This window comes from Anneissia japonica, unplaced genomic scaffold, assembly GCF_011630105.1.
Source record: "Anneissia japonica isolate Jap-2015-1 unplaced genomic scaffold, ASM1163010v1 scaffold287919_len575428_cov197, whole genome shotgun sequence".
In the NCBI taxonomy this organism is placed as follows: Eukaryota; Metazoa; Echinodermata; class Crinoidea; order Comatulida; family Comatulidae; genus Anneissia; species Anneissia japonica.
The window spans coordinates 248,970-267,335 of NW_022718751.1; the positions used below are offsets into that span (position 1 = coordinate 248,970).

Here is an 18,366-nt window from a genome sequence, read left to right on the forward strand (position 1 = left end):
ATACAAGTATTCAACAGGAAATAATGTTACACACATCCACTGCTACATTGAATCTGTGTGAATGGGCATTATGTAAGCTTAGCAGAAGCGAGTGGCGCAGGGACATAGCCAGGATTTTGAAAGGGGTGGGGAGCCGTTATGCGAGGTAAGTAGGACCCCGTGGGGGAGGGGTTCCAGGGGAGAACATTGCAATAAATGCATCATAAATAATATTAGTACTCTCTTAATGTGAAAGAGTGAATTTTCATTTAGAGAGCCTAACAATAATTATATAAAACTCAACAGTGGGGGATCCAGGAATTCAATAGAGACTTAAATATGGATAGGGGATCTATATTTTTCTTTTTTTTTCCATTAAAAAAAATTAGGGGGAGGGGGTCTTCAATCCACCAATGCTAAAAAAATTCTTTATCCAAATAGTCAAAAAAAAAAAAAAAATGGGCATGTAAAACCAGATCACATCCTAAAAACAAATTTATGCACTCCTACCTCATCAGCAGTCACTAAGACATGGTACTCTGGATCAGGTGTCTACTCGATGGAGTTTAATGTTATACCCAGTAAGGGTGCAATCTGTTTTGAAATGTGGAGGTGGGGTGGGAGGATATGGACGATTGTTTGAAATAAAATACAGTAAACTAATAATTAAATATTTAACTGGAAAGTAAATTTAATCAAGAAAAAATTCCTACTCCTAGGCCTACTAGTACAAATCTGTCGTAAAAAAACCCACCAAAATAATATATATATTCGACATTCCCAAAGGTGGAAAAAGGCTGGGTGGCATCGAGCCTGGGTGGCAAAAGGCCCGGTGGCAACGGGCCTAGGGTGGCAACAGGCCGGGTGGCAACCTTGGTGCGAAAATTTGAGGAAATAGTACCCCTAGATGGCTGGAAATGACACTTTTATATATTAAAATTCATCATCATCACATCACCATTATATAGTCAAAATGAAGCGCCAACAAATTTCTCATATACTTTTATCAGGGATCTACTTAATATCCAAGACAAATTAGGCCTAACTATAGCTTACTAAGCTTTAACTATATTATAATAATTGTGATCAACAAATCACAACTTACTTTTTCGCCTTTAGAACAATTTTTTCACTTTTTCATATTATTAATATTAATATCTATTATCACCATCGTCATCATGATCATTGTCATCATCATTATTATTATTATTATTATTATTAGTAGCTGTAGTATTAAAACAAAACTTTATAAAGCTTGCAAAATGATAAAAACCAAACTGAACCATAAACCGAAAGGTCCACTGATTAATAAGAAAGTAGGCTATAATATATACAGTACTCCAAGTATTGAAATACACGCCATCGTGTTGGGATTCAGTATTTCGACATTAATTCAACATTTCGACATTAATTATGTCAACATCATATACTGAACCATAGAATATCAAATTTCTGTATCTGAAAGACCTGGCCTGGGAATTACAGATTTAAGATTTTTAAAAATCACGATTAGGCCTATGTGTTATTATAGTAGTAGGCATATGTATAACGTGTGCTGATGCATATTTACATAGGCCTAGATTAGAAGTATTTATTTTTAGTGATCCTGGGAAAGAATTTGTATTTGCTAGCAAGAACAAGCTTAAAAATGTTAACACTGTGTAGAGGGGGGGCCGAAATTTGGGCCGATCGAGACAACAATGTCCTAGGGGGTCCAGGGACATGCCCCCGCGAAATTTTTGTGTTCTAGACGCCGGAAAATAACATTTGAGGCGTTGTGGGCTATCATTTTTTTCTTTTTCTTTCTTTTTTTCTTTCTTTTTCTTTTTTTACCTCCCAAAAGGGGGCCGGGGCCGGGCCGCCCCCCCCCCTAAATCCGCCCCTGAAAGAATTTGTATTGGCTAGCAAGAACAAGCTTTAAAATTTTAACACAGTGTGTACAAAGGTTCGGAGGGAGCTGCGGCTCCCACGGCTCCCCCATACGTCCCTGGTACGTCATTTAATTCACTGACACGCTACTAAACATTAATCAGTATGCCTATTCATTTTTGTTTGTGTAAGTAATGAAATGTTTGTGTACATAGTTCGGGTGCTGAAATTAAGTATTTTGCAGAAACACATGCGTGATCATAAATTTGTTACTCATTTAGCGCAGGTCTATGCGTAATAACGAATTGTCACAAATTCAGGGGAAAATATATTTAAATTAGAAGAAATTGGTTTTATTACAAATATAAGAACGGTCTTGATGCAGTTTAAACTTGAGTCAGTAGACAGTATTTACGTGACTTAATTCACTGACGCGCTACTAAACATTAATCAGTATGCCTATTCATTTTTGTTTGTGTAAGTAATGAAATGTTTGTGTACATAGTTCGGGTGCTGAAATTAAACTTAATTGTATGTGTCTTTATTAAAAATATTTTTGTACCTGGTATTGTCAACAAACACTCCTTGAAATCAATTTAAAACAGCTTAAAATGCTCAGATCCTCAGGGCTCCACCTCTAGACCCCAGGCCCTGCCCTCCCCCAACAAACTGGTGTACTCACGCATTACAAATTTTTAAGGTTGGTAACTATGAACAAAACACGATTATGAAATTAAAACTTGAAAATTTGGCCAATTTTCTGCAAAAGAAGTTTTGCGTTCTGGTGGCACCTACAGCTGCTTTAAAAAACTTATTTTTATTTTTTATTATTCAAAGTCTCGCATTTCATTTGCTTTAAAGTTTATAGATAGAAACGCCTCTAGACATTTCCAATTGTTTCATATTCATCATTTGCATATTTTATAATATATTTTAACACAATTTTAGTAGCCTTTATTTTTATTTGATTTATACTTTTAAGATAATACTAAATGTTCATTAAAATCACTAAAATTTATTTTATTAAATAAGGCAAAAAAAAAGCAAATTTTGCTGTACAATAATACAAAAAATTGGCCATAATGTATCCTCATTGATTGCTGCTGCAGGATATAACACCAATACCATACGTACAATTGAACCAAATATATTCTAATCACATGTAAAATATAATCACCTGACTCTCTCCCTGACGGGTTCCGGGGTCGACGAGGCTTCTTGTCGGTTATACGCCGGTAACCCTACGCTGAGTCTGGGCCCGGGTCTTGGCGAAGGCCCGAGCCTTGGCGAGGTTGGGTACTTAGCCTTGCGGCATCATATGATGATTGCTTGGCGGTGATACTTGACAGGACTAGGCGATTAACAGACTGCAGGGGAGATGCACAGGGAGTCTCGGTCAACTGACAGGCACTCGGGATGGCTATGCTAGGTTCAGTGCATCATCATGGCTTAGGGGTCGCACTGCTTCCTCCCTCCGTTCAGTTCACTGGGGCCGAGCAAGTAGCTCTATCGTGCATTTAAGTGACCAGCGTACGAAGAGCGAAAACTTGAATACTAAAGAACAGAAACACACTTTTACAGACATGGTATTCACTCGCAGGGGTCTCAAGAACGTTAACACCCGCTCTCTGGATGTTGAACATGCTGAAACTGAAAACTAAAACGGAGTTACTTTTTCCAAGCTGTTTTGTGGTAATGTTTTTTGGTCATTTCTCCATTCACAAGGTCCGTAAGTGCCACAGAACACGGTAGTATATATTTAGGTGAAACATAACATAAAGACCAAAAACTTTCTTTTCTAAGTTTAAAAGATCAAATGGAAACCACTTTTCCGTCGATTTTGACACAGATCCATGTCATATAGAAATATTTACTAGTTAAATTTAAAAAAAATAATAATAATAATAAATAATCGTTTTTCCGTGAAAAAATCGCACAATCACACAGTTTTCACGATGTTTCTATGATTTTACGAAAAAAAAAAAACCCTTTTTCCACCCGCCCCTGTATTCAAATTTTTACAATGTGACAGCAAACAAACAATTTTTTTAGGCCTGATAATCATTGTTGATGATGGTGGTGCAGATGATTATGGTTAAGATGATGATGGTGAAGATGATCAGGCACGTAACAGGGGTCTTGGGTCAGGGGGGGCAAAGGTAATAATTTTCCCGATTAGTAATTTATCATACCCACCCCACCCCCTAAATATACAAAACAATACAACATAGGGAGTATCCTATAATATAGGCCACACACGTGTGTTTGAAACTAAATATAAGCATTTTCATCATGGTATTATTTATTACAAACATACGGTATTCTTTCATCATCAATACACATTGATCAGAGGCCCTTCTTTTAGGTAAAACGATCTATCTTAAATGTTCTTTCTATTTGAGTTTGTATTATTATGTGTTCGATTAAAAATCTCAGATAGAGCTTAATAGAAATAAAACAATAGCAGATGAACTTGGTTACTTCATATATTTAATCGCTACAAATCTGTTTCATATGACCACACGGGGCCACACTCATCAGGCGAATTGTAAAACATGAATGACACAATATCCCAGGGTTTATAACTAAGTATATATAAAAACCTTGAAATGAGAGATTAACATAAGCATATGAAATACATGTTTATTATCTTATTCTTATTCTTTTAGTTTTCCCTTAGCGACACTTCTTTCGCCTTAAGGTACTGTTTTTAACCCTCTTCATTGTTTTAGTTTCCCCCTATGGATACTTCTAATCTCCTATATACTATATACATACATGTATATATATATAACCTTGAAATGAGAGATTAACATAAGCATATGAAATACATGTTTATTATCTTATTCTTATTCTTGTTCATTGGGAACATGGGTCACTCATGGATTTATCAACATAGTAAATTCATTGTTTCTCCTACTGAATAAAGTACCATTTGATTCCACCAGGTAACGATTGATCTGTTTACAAAATATATTGTTCATAATGTTCAGTTTTAAGAGCTTCACTGCTAACTGAAGTATTATTATGTATGTTGCATTTATAGACTCTAAGACATTTTCTTTTCAGGTAGCTTATAGGAGTAATTTTCACATTCTTTCAATACATTCGTAGAAGTGAATGACACAGAAGCAGCCAACTATAAAGTCAGGGGTTGAAATTCCACATTGTCCATTCATTTGTGTCCTCTTGTCAGTGGTGGCTCTAAAATATATATTCCATGGGGCCTTACAATTTTAGATCAGGACAGCCGTCTACAGTGTCAATGTAATTGTCCTTTTTAGGGAGTCCAGGGCAGAGCCTACTTTAACACATATTTTATATATATAAAAGCCTTTGAAAACCGTAATTGTCAAATTTTTCAGCAGGCATTTGTGTTTAATCTACATCCAGTAAATGGGATTCTGTGAAATGAATAAAAATTTATTCTGCATTTAATGAAAAATTTGATGCATATTTTAAATATGCATCAAATTTTACATTAAATAGACATGTGTTTATACAATTCAGTACATGTGGTAAGGTTGTTACATATTTAAGTACTCTTTTGTTGCAGATGAATTGCAAATGCACTCAACAAAAACACAAAACTATTAGCTATGTGAAAATTCAATAGAAAATCATTTAATTTCACACTTTTATATACATACGTAATTATGTTTTCTGTACAGATTATTATTATTATTATTATTGTTATATAAATTGCATTATGTTGGTTCTTTTTTAAATAAGAAATTCTGTGATCTTGCAAGTGTGCGGATGAAGACGGGAAGCATGACATATCACATTGAATTTTAAATAACATTATTTTAGGGGCAATACTCGGCAATATAAATGTTTAATCAGAAATTAGACAGTACAGTATATTATTCAAATCCAGAGATATTAGATGATTGATGTTCAGCTGCCAACATGTGCTGTGAGTGCAAAGAATCCTTCGTCGGTCCCCTGAAAGAAATTAAAACACAAATATTTAAAGATAATTATAACATCTTGGTTGAGCTCATGAAATCAAATAAAATGCAGTTGAACCAGGCCCCAGTGTCCCGGTCAACTGTCCCCAGCTTTCAATTTTTAAATTACTTGTTTTGTTATTCCTGTTTTTTCTCCTTGTGTTTACATGATGGAAAGCAACAAATTATTATGAAAAAACAAGCCTTTCAAATCCTTAAATTGTCAAGAGTTTCCATGGGACACACTCTAAGGGATTCTGGGCTGCCTCAGCCAACTCATGCTCCAGTTGGAAAAATTGACATTCCCCCTCCCAACCCAATTGGGGATGTCAAACTCTCCATCCGGAATATCCTGGGATGACCACTGTTAACTAAAAGAGCTAGTGCTTAATTGAAATAGACAAAGAAAATATTTTCCTTTCCAAATAACAGATGCATAAATAATACCATTTTATATAAAACCTAAAATTGTCTGGTAATAATAGTAACTTAAATGAAAATGCATTCTGTGTCTAATGTGGAAAAATAGCAATTTTACATATTGTAAAATTGTTAATCATAAATGTGACTCTTGAATTGTTGGAAATATTTAGTGAAGTTATTTGCATAATTATAATTGAGTAAGTTTTTTTTATCAAATTCTTTAACACATGATTAACTTTCATGTTGGCAATGAAATCATACCTTTTTCCGAGAATCTGCTAGGGGTGTGCTCCCCTGGTGGATGGTAGTTGGTATACGTTGTTTAGAGGAGAATTTGCCAGCATTTCCTCTACTTGAGCTTTGCCTGTAATAAATATAGAACTTATAATTATAATGCAACATAGAATTTTTTTATCAAAGAAGTTTATCTTTTGAACTACTACGACGACTGTATGCATAGATTGTTAATATGTTATATTCTTCTGTCTCTATGTACAGGTACAAATAAATATATAATAAATATATATCTTTAAAAAACAGTCAGTTAAAAAATCTGGTAAAAAACTAAAATGCTCATTTAAAAGGATTACATAAAATATCAACTTCAAATGACATGTACTGCTAAAAAAATAGTTGACACTAATCAAATTTTTAATTTTTCAATTTTAAATTGAAAGCTAATAAATTACTTAAAATATACAATGTACTCAATTTTTAATGTTTAATTTCAATTTTACAATTCATTAGCTCCACAAAGATGGTGTATCTTTCATTAATAATACCTTTTTTTCAGTTCACTTAAGTTGCTCTTTGGTGATGGTGTGCTAGTGGCCGAGATCTCTAACTCTTCAACCCTTGGAAGAGACACAGTTATTCTTTGACCTTGATTTCCTTCAGCAGTAGAGTGTGGTTGTTGACTTTCAACCTGGAAAGGGATCGGTGAGACAGCTGGTGAGAGTACCAGAGATTCAGTCTGAAGTTGAGCTAGCCGAAGCTTAGCTTGGGCATGCTGATGGGAAAGTGCTTGCATTCTGCGGGTGATGTCCAACTGGGCATCTGATACATTTGATGCTGGGGCAAGTGATGTTTGCAGGATCGGGAAAACTCCATGATCATATATGATATCCTGGGTAGCAGAAGCAGTCTGTGGATGGTTGTCCTGTACTACAGAATTGAGATTGGTCGGTGCATCTTTGCCAGAGGGAGGACTTTCCCTTCCACTTTGATATACTGATGAAGTCAGTTTAGTGCCATGAGAAGTATCATTAATTCCAATGCCTTGCAAAGGAAGACTCCTGTCATACAAAAGATCGCTGGCAGTTTGAGGGGGTTTAAAATCTATTTTGGACATTTCCAGTCTTTCATCACGAAGGTTCCTGTGGGGATGTTTTATACCTTGAGGGTGTGATAGCATGCTTCGATCCTTCTGCCTTGGGGGTGACAACAGAAGAGCTGTTGACGCTGGCTGGACATGGCTCAGCCTACCAACATACATTAGATCTTTCAGAGATCTACCACCAGGCAATGTTGCAGCTTCAATATTCTGAGACCATTCAGGAGTCCATCCATGTATGACATCAGTTGGAGGAGGTTTGCTGGGTAAAGTACTACTAGAGATAGCTTCTTCAGTATTGTCTGGACCATTACCATCATGAATGTTTAAAGGTTTCTCATGAGTATCTTGCGCCTTTACCTGTGTCTTGTGTGGCACTGGACTTTGCTGATGTGAACCTTCTTGTACTTCTGAAAGAAAATGAAGTTTTAAGAAAGATTTAACGGAGAATGTAAGGTAAAAGTTGAACAAAAATAATCTTATGGCTGTAAATGATTTTGATGTTTCTGTGCAAGTGATGTACATAAAAGGTCAAACATAATGCAAAGACTGCGAAAGTAAACAAGAAATATTTGCTATAAATAAAATGCCACAGCAGTAAAAAATAAGTGAGATTAGTCTGATTAATGTTTTTTAACAACAAAAACTTACCATGTTCATATGGTGTTGCCAGAATGGGGTCATGTAGATTAGCTTGTTGATGAGTTCCATCATTGATGTTTAAATTCATAAACTGGTCCTTTATGTTCATAACATCCTGCAAGTATAACATAAGTTTTACTTCTTCAAGTTCACTAACAATGGCATATACAGTGGTGGCTCCAGAAATTTGCCAACAGGGGGACAAAACCAAGAGGTCAGCTAGAGCCTTGGTCAGGTTCCAAGAATAAAAATCCTTCATAGGGTACATGGGGAAAGTGTTTATGGCTTAGTATGTACCAAAACTGTGCTTTTAGATCACATTATTAGGGACTGGCAATCAAAATAACGTTAATAATATTTTTATCGGACAACAGGTGGTCCAGGTCTGTCTGATGCCCCTGACACCACCACCACCACTGATCCAAATCAGGGGCGGATTTGGGGGGGGAGGCCCGGCCCCCCCTTTTGGGAGATAAAAAAAGGGGGGAAAAAAGGAAAAAAAGAAAAAAAGAGAGAAAAAGAAAAAAATGATAGCCCAGAATGCCTCAAATTTTATGTTCGGGCGTCTAGAACACAACAATTTCGCGGGGGAATGCCCCGGACCCCCTACGACCTGTCTCTTATACACATCTAGATGTGTATAAGAGACAGCTTCAACCCTTGGTGCAAATGACTACATAGTAAAGCATCTCAATGGCCATTTTGATAGCAGCTTAATATTGAAAACATGAAAATTACTAATTTTAGTATTCTGTTTAAACTGAGAGCTTTGAAAATAAAATTTAAATATGAAAAGAATGAGTTTCAATCATTTGTTTTTTTTTTTGTTTATTAAAATTACTTACTACAGTGAGAACATCAATGAGAGACTGTTGGTGGTGTAACTGCTCTTGTAATAAGATTCTATGATTACGTTCTTCTTGTAGCTGAAGGTCACTCTAAAAGGTCAAAATTTAAAGAATTTATTACCAAGTAACAGCAATGTAATTAACTGCTCTTGTAATGTAATAAGATTTGATGGTTGCATTCTACTTGTACCTGAAGGTCATTCTAAAAGGTCAAAATTAAAGGAAATTATCACAATGTAACTGGTGTCCTGTACAACAGCAAATGTAATTAACACTTGTAATTGATCATTAAAAGATGGGTTGTATGTCTAGTCTTGAAATTTAGTTTGATGGTTGCATTCTAATGTTTAGCTGAGGGTCAACCTGTAGGTCAAAATTAGAAACTAATCACCATGTAACCATCCATGATGTAACTAATGTCCTGTCCAGTTGTATAATCAACACTTGTAAGGTTATGAAAATTGGTCACTGACTGATTGTTGGTGATGTAACTGCTTTTGTAATTTGATTGAGTTTGTAGGTAAGTCATAATAGAAGGTCAATTTAAAAAAAAAAGTAAGTAATGTCCAGTCACACAGCAGTATAATTAAATTATTAACACTTGTAATGTTATGATGAGATTGTGCGGTAATTTAATTTAATGGTTCTTTTTGTAGCAGAAATCACCATAAAATCACGATGGAACTGACTCTCTTATGTCCAAATGTTGTATGGCTCACATAGGTTCACATCAAGGTCAGTGGGTAGGCTTATGAAGCTACCTGCTTCTTACAGCTCATCGTGGGCGAAGAGCTGTGGATGTTTATATTTAAATAAGTATTGATGGATAAAATGAAGGCTCAAAATTAATTATTAAATCAACTTGTGAGAGCATCTTTGACATCTGTATTATTTTGCAAATTAGTAGTGTTACCTGGGTTAAGTAACCAACCAGTCTCCTGATGGTGTTTAGCAGTGTTGCAGTGTATCCAACTCCTGAGTTATTATCCATGTCACCAGAGGATATTTGTGATGACCTTCTGCCACTCTGCTCCTCATAGGTGGAAATATCTTGCTGAAGGCCCTGCATAACCTATTAACAGTGGAACACAATAAAAGTAACATATAAAAAATATCTACAATGATGTTGATACCTTTGGTTATTTAAAGTGAAAAAGATGACGATGATGAAAATGATGATGTTGTACAATATGAAGGTACAGTGCACCCTCCAATTCGAGACCCCTCTAATTCGAGATGACTTTTACAAAAAAACCAAATAGCAATTTCAATCTATTTATACTAATCTAACTCTCTATGTGGAGACCACCCCAAATTTTTAGATCCCAAAGCCAGTCTCAATTGGAGGGTGAACTGTATTGTATGAACATAAAGCAGTGAATGAATAAATAGAAGAAAGAATGAGTGAATGCATATAGCTTGCCTGAATAAATATTGAATGAACGATGATTTATATCTTTCAAAAAAAATGTTCATCATCATTGTTATGGTAGTGGTGATGATGATAATTATAATGTTGATAATGAAAAGAACTATGTTAATAATCTAATAATATTAAGCTATCTTAGATTTCCATGGTAACAAACCTTAGTTAAATCATTCGCATCATTCTGCGCTGCCTTCTGATTGGCCAGCTCCTGATCAATTCTACTTTGACTCTTCTTTTTCACTTTTGTAGTATCATTGATTGCCAATGTTTCACCTGTTAAATCTACTGACACATCTCCTGGTTCTGGTGTCTTTATGCCACCTGTTAATGTATCACACAAATTAGGGATGATTCACTAACAGATGAGGTAATGTACCATTGATAATGGTAAACTGATCTCAGATTAAACAAAAAGCAGTAAACTATTATTCTAGAATGTAGATGAATGTATTTATTTAGTAAGTGCAATGCAAAAGTGTTATGCTTGTGTGGCACACAAATAAGTATGTAAGTGTTAATTTTATAATTAAAGGTATTTAATTAATTATTCTATTGCACAGAAATCTATGTATGTTATAAATTTTACATAGCAAGTCAAGTCATAGCAAATACTCATGAAATATATTATATCTTTGCTCACCACTTTTTTTCCTTATGTTACCAATATCAAAAATTATTTTGCTCCTTGGACCTCTTTCAGGAAGTATCTGCATAAAACAAGTGTACAAAAAAGTATACAATAAAGTTACTTTTACTTTCTAGTACACAGGTGGGCAAAGTGCGCCTGACAGTGATGTTTTTTGCGGCCCCGAAAATGAATTAAAAACCCTATGTGTACGGCTCGCCAAGCAACATGGCTAAAAAACACCTTATATTTTACGGCCCAACACCGATTATGAGAAATGTAACATTAAAACTGAGAATAAAGTGGTGTAAAAGCAGTGCTTTGGGGTTTTTGGAAGCTCAAAGTTTGGGTGCGGCCCTCCGACCGATTTTTATGCTCACCCCTATTCTAGCAAATGCAGAAATTATCTATCTGTGTTGCTATGTATTTATTATATATTATGTATTGTTTATATTATGTGTTTGTATTTGTGTACTAGGTTTAGAAAAACAAATATCATGTATTTTTTTGTGAATGATAATAAATTGAATCTTGAAATTTAATATTAGTCTGTGATTACTTATAAAATAAAAACACTAAATATGTGCTTTCCTATTCAAGAAACCTGGAATAATCGAATAAACCCTGGTTTATTTTTTTCATCATAATTATTATTCTTTTCATTATTTAATATCATTAATACTTCACCTGCACATCAGGTTGTGAAGCATTTTTCTGTTGTGATTTTATGAACCTCTGAAACCTGTCCATGTCAACAACCTTTCCAGGAAAGTCTTTTGGAATATTCTCCTTCTCTTCATCTGAAGACAGATGTTCTAATGTAGAATCTAAAAAAAAACATAATTAACATGAATTTTAATTAGTATTTATGAATTACCAATGATTCCTATACAAAACCTATAGAATTTCATATATAAGAAACCTTCACAAAAAGATAATACCCTATAAGATACGATAAAACATTATTTATGAGCCAACATCATCTACAGCATATCAACGCTATCAACATCAAAACCACCATTTGTTCTCTTAGATAGATAGATATTTATTGGATAGCACTTTTGAAACAGCGGCACATGTTGGAAAATACCTAATGATGCATCCAAAACAACAACTTCGTACAAAATGTAACAACAAAAATATATGTCAACAAAAATACACCTACATGTTATTTCATCATTAAGATATACTGTAAATCATAATCATCATCAACATTATCATTATCACCTAACTAACTAAATCCTTTTTGAGCCACTGGGGCTCATAGGGCTGGAGCTTATCCCCAGTTTCTATAGTGTGAAGCCGATGAGAATTGTACTCCCCCTGGATGGGACACTAGTCCATCGCAGGTTAGTCCCCAGCAGTTTGCTGGTACCCATTGATACAGCTGGGTGGACTGAAGCAATGTAGCTAAAGTGTCTTGCCCAAGGACACAAACGAATCTGCACAGCGGAGACTCGAAAACCCTGACCTTACGATTGAAAGTCCGAACCTCAACCACTACGCCAAACTGCCGCTACCTCATTATCACCATAATTGCTGTATTACCTTGGCTAGAACTGGTGACTTCGTTCAGAGCATAGGCATTCATTACAGACTCGCTGAGAGTGGTGAGCTGACTGTCTGTGTGTGGCCGCACAAATACTGGTCCCTGCAATCTAAATTTAAAGGAACTTCAATTACCATCATTATATTTATTAATACATAGAGTTGGTTTTGAAGGTTTGCAGGGTGAATTAAATTAATAAATAATTATAGATTTTCAGGACACCACGTGGCATGTTAAGCTACAAATCTCAATTTGATGGTATCTCGGTTCTGAGAAGAACCATTTGGATTGTACTCTAACCATCTTCAGGGAAAGAAACCTATAATTATTTATTAACACATAAAATTGCTTTGCGTAAAAAATACATGTCACCAAAAAAGTTACCTCTCATGTGTGTTAGAGATCTGAGGAGCAAGGGTCACGTTTGGAATGGCCTCACGTCGACGTGGATCGTCTGCAAACAGGTCTTTCACTACTGACATGACACGATCACTGTGGGCAATGACATCACTTAGCTGCGCTTGGTCGTAGAGGACCTCCCGCAGGAAGGCACTTTTTGAATCATCTAAACTATTGGTTCGAGCTGAAAGAGAACGGTCTCACTATTAAACCCAAGGAAGTCAGTAATCTTGACAATATCACAGATTGGACACATCCTATATACAGAGATCCCAAGTCTCCAGAAAATCGTGGGTTTCTCCCGATTTTTTAGGCTGTCTCCCGCCCTCCCGATTTTTATTAATATCTCCCGATTTTTAAAAATATTCCGAAAATTTCACGAAAAATGTGATTTCCACGATGTCATAGAGCAATGAAACAAAAATTGTTATCTTAAGCCAATATACTATGGCGCTCGCTCAGCCATAAAATGTCATAAACAAGGCCAGGGAGTTGTTATTTAAGTTGTTTATCAAAATAACAACACCAGGGCAAGGCAGGCGTGGTAGAACCGCCTTGTTTATCCTCCATGTTACGATCTTTTGCATCCAGCGCCGACCTCATTTAATGAGATGGCTGTCAGTTGAGTAAATAAATTTCAACAAATTAACGAAATCAGAAATCACATGGGAATGATGGATGGGGCCCAAAGTTTTCGCCGCGAAGATTTGGAACAGAATCGGTGCATAAAAAATACTTTTTCTTTCAAGTAAGCTTCAGTTCTTTAATTACAATACTAAAAAAAATATAGTGAATAGGTTTTGGTACTAAGCAGTCTTCCGAAAAATGAAGTTTATTTTAATATCGATCCCGAAATACATGTAGGGCTTAGGCCTAGGCTCTATCTGCACTGCAGGGTATGTACTGTATGTGTGTTGTGTTGGGTGGGCGTCTGTGTGTAGTGGTGGTCGTGACTCTGCAGCCTTAGGCCTAGTTACGCACGTATAGATGGATTTAATGTTTTTTCATGGCATTATGTACCAGTTATTATAGACTAGACATATATAAATGCTGACTTAAAACATGTAGTATGATTTACTAACTAAATTAAAATATATATATATTTTTTAATTTTTCAGCAAACGTGTGAATCTTGCAAGTGCAGTTACCTTGCTAGAATTCTATGTTCTTTGATGAGATGTAATAAATCAGCCATAGCCTCTAACATGCCAATGAACCAAGCAAAGCCTTGTTGACTGCTGCCAAGAACGATATATATATATATATATACTGTTTTTATATTTTTATGCATTTTTCTTTTAATTTTATTTTGTAGTAAAGTGTAGTTTTAAATAATAGCCTGGACCTCAGGGAAGAACAGTGTAACACTACTGACTGAGTATCCAGAATAAAGAAAGATTTCTATCTATCTATCTATTATAGGATGTGTGCTCTATCTGGCATTACAATGGTTTCTGTAACAAACATCCGTGATTTGCACACAAACTGACATCATGATGTCATGTCATATCATATTCATATGTAGGAAAATCACATGTATTTGTCAAAGAAAACTTAATTAATGTGCACAGACGATGAAGTTTGCACATAGTTGAGGCCTAAGAGCGTTTGTGTATTTTTGCCTCCAAAACAGCAGCAAAAGTACACAATGGACCAGAATTATCTGAAGCTATGTCATGTAGTATTACGTGTACTAAAAATTTGATCACACATTTGGATTTATAAATTCTGTGCTCTCAAAGAAATTTGTAGTTGTGTACATTCAGAGTCAATTGTATTGTACATAATATTATTGGAAACTATATTGCTTTAGTCTAAACATTATAATTCTTTCAACAGAATGCTTTCTATCCATGTCAAATGCCTAGATAAAGCAATTGGAATAATTATTAATATGAAGAGATTTTTTAATGGGGTCAAACACCAGATACATTTTTAATTAAATAAACTATTACCACAATGCTACAGTAAAACCCTGCCCTTCTACCTCCATTTTGGTCTTAACATTTACCTCTTCTCAATGTCTTGGCCACCTTTTCACTTCTAACTGCCTCAAGGTTACTTGACCTATGAACCTGCTTCCTCCTTATCTAACACAGAAAAAAAAAATTACAATTTTTTATTTTACATATAAATGTGGTATTATTTTTTTTCACTATGCAAATTAATGCTGGAGTTGCTTACCATCCTTTTGAAACTATTCAATGTTTTAACTGATTGATAAAGGTTTTTCCCCTGGCTCTTTTACTAATAATGCTAATAAACTGCCTATTAAAATAAAAACATAACTTGCCACCAGCTCTACCTGAAAGTTTAACCAGCTGCAGAAAAATTAAATAATAGGAACTACGGAATGGTGAGTTATGTACAAATAGAAATTTCTTAAGACATGAAAAATTATAATTCAATTGAATAGTACCTGTTCATCTGGGCTCATTTTGTGCACTGTGAGATCTGAAACTGTATCCTGAAATAAAACAATTTGAAGAATTAATTTTCTATATCACCGGTAATACCATAACAGTTTTTTTTTTTTATACGTATGGTTTACAACATCAAAACTGAGAGTTAAATGAAATAATAAAATCCATCACAAAAAACTAAACATTACATTTCCATTATTGTTAATATCATTAAAGTTTTTAAAGCATTTTTATAACTGTTATGTAAAATTATTAATTTAAATAATATCGGCTTTGGTGAAATCTGGGGAAACCACCCGCCCGACTAAGAATGCAATTTAAAATTTAATTTAAAAATTTAAAGCATCAGATATCAACTTCCGATGAAAAGGTGGTCAGAACAATTAAGTTCCAAGATAAATTTCTATTACTATATTGTTATATTTTGTACAGTAATGGACAAATGAAACATTCTCTATTCAGTATTGTTGAAAATTTGACACCATTAAATTAAATATATTTAAAAAGAGTATTTAACTACTACCTATCATGATTTTATATTACTTTGTTACATGATTGTTTTACTATTGAATCTGAAGACCAGTACTTATGTTAAATTGAAAGAGTATTTCTGGTACTGGTAGTGGTACTGGTATAGGCATTTATAAATAATGCGCCTCTTCCTTGGGATTCTAAAGCACACTTCCCTGGTCATTGGGTCCACATGACTGAACAGAAAAATGTACAATTTAACATTTGACTCACATCCCAAGCTGGTTGCTTCTTGGTTCTCTTCTTTTTCGTTCCAACATTTGTTTTTTTGCTGATCCTTTGAAATGACATTTTGTCATCCTTGCTACATAAATACTAAGTCTGCAGAAGAATATGTTATATCTGTTGCAAACATCTATTTAGAGATAACCAGCACTAATGATTAAAATAAAATTGGACCTGGGCTGTACGGGAACCAGTCAATTCGAGCGGATGCCACTTTGAGCGAAGGTCAATTCGAGCGGATTCGAGCAGAATTTTTTTCGAGCGGATGCTAGTTTGAGCGGAAGAAGATCCACTTGTGCGAACAACAACCTGTGCGAGTTATATACGAATTACTTCAAAATTTCCTTTTTGAGCTAAAAATGTTGACATTTTCAAAGGGGAAGGGCGCACACAACAGTTCCAGAATAGATAAGCGAGTAGCATAACTCAATTACAAATATAATTTGAGCAAAAAATTTGACATTTTCAAAGGGGAAGAAAGGGGGTGCACAACAGTTCCAGATAGATAAGTGAGTAGCATAACTCAATTACAAATATAATTTGCTTTTTTAAATACAGAGCCCCAACCAGTGGCGGATCTGGAGAAGGGGGAGGGGTGGTGAATAGGGTGGCTAGCCACCCCAATTTGTTTACTGTGAAAAAAATAATGGTCACTCGTCTTGTGTGTGTGTGCTTCTCGTGCACTCTAGTAAAATACACTTTCCGTTCCTTTTAAGCTTTTTTGTGCGCAATTCTTTTATAGTTTTAACTTGTTAGCAGCCATCTTGGTAGTCGGAGTTGCCAAGACTGTAATTCAAACATGGAGTAATTATCAAAAACTACTAAAAACCTTTCAGAACCTTAGTAATCAGAGCATTTTTTTGCATTTAAAACAAACAAATACAAGAATACAGCGACGATAAATTTGCTCTTGTTATAGTTCGCACTAAATGCATCCGCTCGAACTGGCATCTGCTTGAACTGGCATCCACTCGAACTGGCATCCGCTCGAACTGAAATCCGCTCGAATTGACTGGCATCCGGCTGTACATGTCCTACTTTTTCAGTTTGTCATTTGCTAGGTCGACACAGCTGGCAAGTGGCAGATCAGCCAGTCATGGATAATTGGTTAGTAAACAATTTATGGATAGCAGCAATTTTCACTGATTACCAGACTTTTCTTACTACTACTACAAATTATGATTTTAAGATAATTCATATAATAAACATAACTTTGCAAGCCCACATAGGCCTATTTGTTATATTTTAAAGAAATTATTAAAATTTTCAGCCTTCATCATATCATCTCAATTGACAATGACATTATCCTTATCTTCACCATCATCATCATCATTACCAGTCACCATCATCAGCATCACCATTTAAGTCCTTCAGGCGTATAGTAGTAGCAGGGTTAGCCTATGCTATCTATCCTACCTGTATCCTAAAGGCGAAGGCCTAGCCTACTAGCCTAGGCTAGGCCCAGCATAGGCTAGATCGAGTGAGTAGGGCCTAGTAGTACTCTGGTAGTACAGCAGTAGGCCCTAACCTAGGCTAGGGCCTAGGCCAGAGCTGCCGGGGACTGGGAGGCCTGGCCTATATTCTAGGCCAAGAAATTAGGCTTCTCTCCATTCTAAACGAGTCCCAAAACTAACTTAGTTTTAGCCTAGAGAGTCTAGGTAAAAGGCCTACACGATTATTTACAAAATGACATCATACAACGTTAACCTCAACATCAACAAACTTTACTTACGTGTACTGCTGATGTTAGAAGAGTGGTACCTGGCCACTTGAAATTCCCGGTGTTGTCGTTGCCGGTATTGCGGTTTTTAAACCATTTGTTTTTCCAATTATTAATTAAAATCAAGTAAAATACATATTAAAGACTACTGATATTTAAATAAACTTCTGTTTTCAATTATTTAAATCGAAAACAGTAGACTGTTATTACGTTGTTTTTTTTTTTGTTTTTTTTTACATTGGTTACACATTATTTGCCAGACATGCGGTTGTAAATTATATAAATTTGAAGCATTTATTACATCCTATTTTACATTCACCAATAACATTTTATTTTTATTTTCTCCTCCGTCTGGATGATTTTGGCAAAAGTATTTCCTAAATAAGAAAAAAATTTTTATTTATTTTTATTCCTCCCT

The 18,366-nt window shown here is 35.1% G+C and overlaps 1 protein-coding gene across 4 annotated transcripts; it reads right to left on the reverse strand.

Moving 5' to 3' along the window:
- Positions 1-5,439: 5,439 nt before the first annotated feature.
- On the reverse strand, positions 5,440-17,999 carry LOC117110617 (spindle and centriole-associated protein 1-like). 4 transcript variants are annotated; one of them, XM_033253381.1, is made up of 16 exons: positions 17,961-17,999; positions 16,217-16,324; positions 15,469-15,516; positions 15,061-15,139; positions 13,035-13,233; positions 12,650-12,759; positions 11,789-11,928; positions 11,117-11,183; positions 10,634-10,797; positions 9,961-10,119; positions 9,045-9,137; positions 8,209-8,314; positions 7,544-7,967; positions 7,007-7,414; positions 6,486-6,588; positions 5,440-5,796 (listed from the first exon to the last, which is right to left on the reverse strand). In XM_033253381.1, exons 2-16 carry the CDS (start codon positions 16,292-16,294, stop codon positions 5,749-5,751), a joined length of 2,226 nt encoding a protein of 741 aa, XP_033109272.1. In that variant the 5' UTR covers positions 16,295-16,324; positions 17,961-17,999; the 3' UTR covers positions 5,440-5,748. The 4 variants fall into 4 exon arrangements, with proteins under 4 accessions (XP_033109272.1, XP_033109271.1, XP_033109269.1 ...); XM_033253380.1 differs by having other exon boundaries at positions 7,007-7,964; XM_033253378.1 differs by having other exon boundaries at positions 7,007-7,967.
- Between the last annotated feature and the right edge of the window lie 367 nt (positions 18,000-18,366).

Coding starts and splice junctions, on each gene's coding strand:
- LOC117110617 (XM_033253378.1), bottom strand. CDS start 16,294: ATGTCATTTCAAAGGATCAGCAAAAAAACAAATGTTGGAACGAAAAAG. Junction 11,184..11,788: donor CTTCACAACCTGATGTGCAG/GTGAAGTATTAA, acceptor TGTTTTATGCAG/ATACTTCCTGAAAGAGGTCC. Junction 10,798..11,116: donor TAACATAAGGAAAAAAAGTG/GTGAGCAAAGAT, acceptor ATACATTAACAG/GTGGCATAAAGACACCAGAA.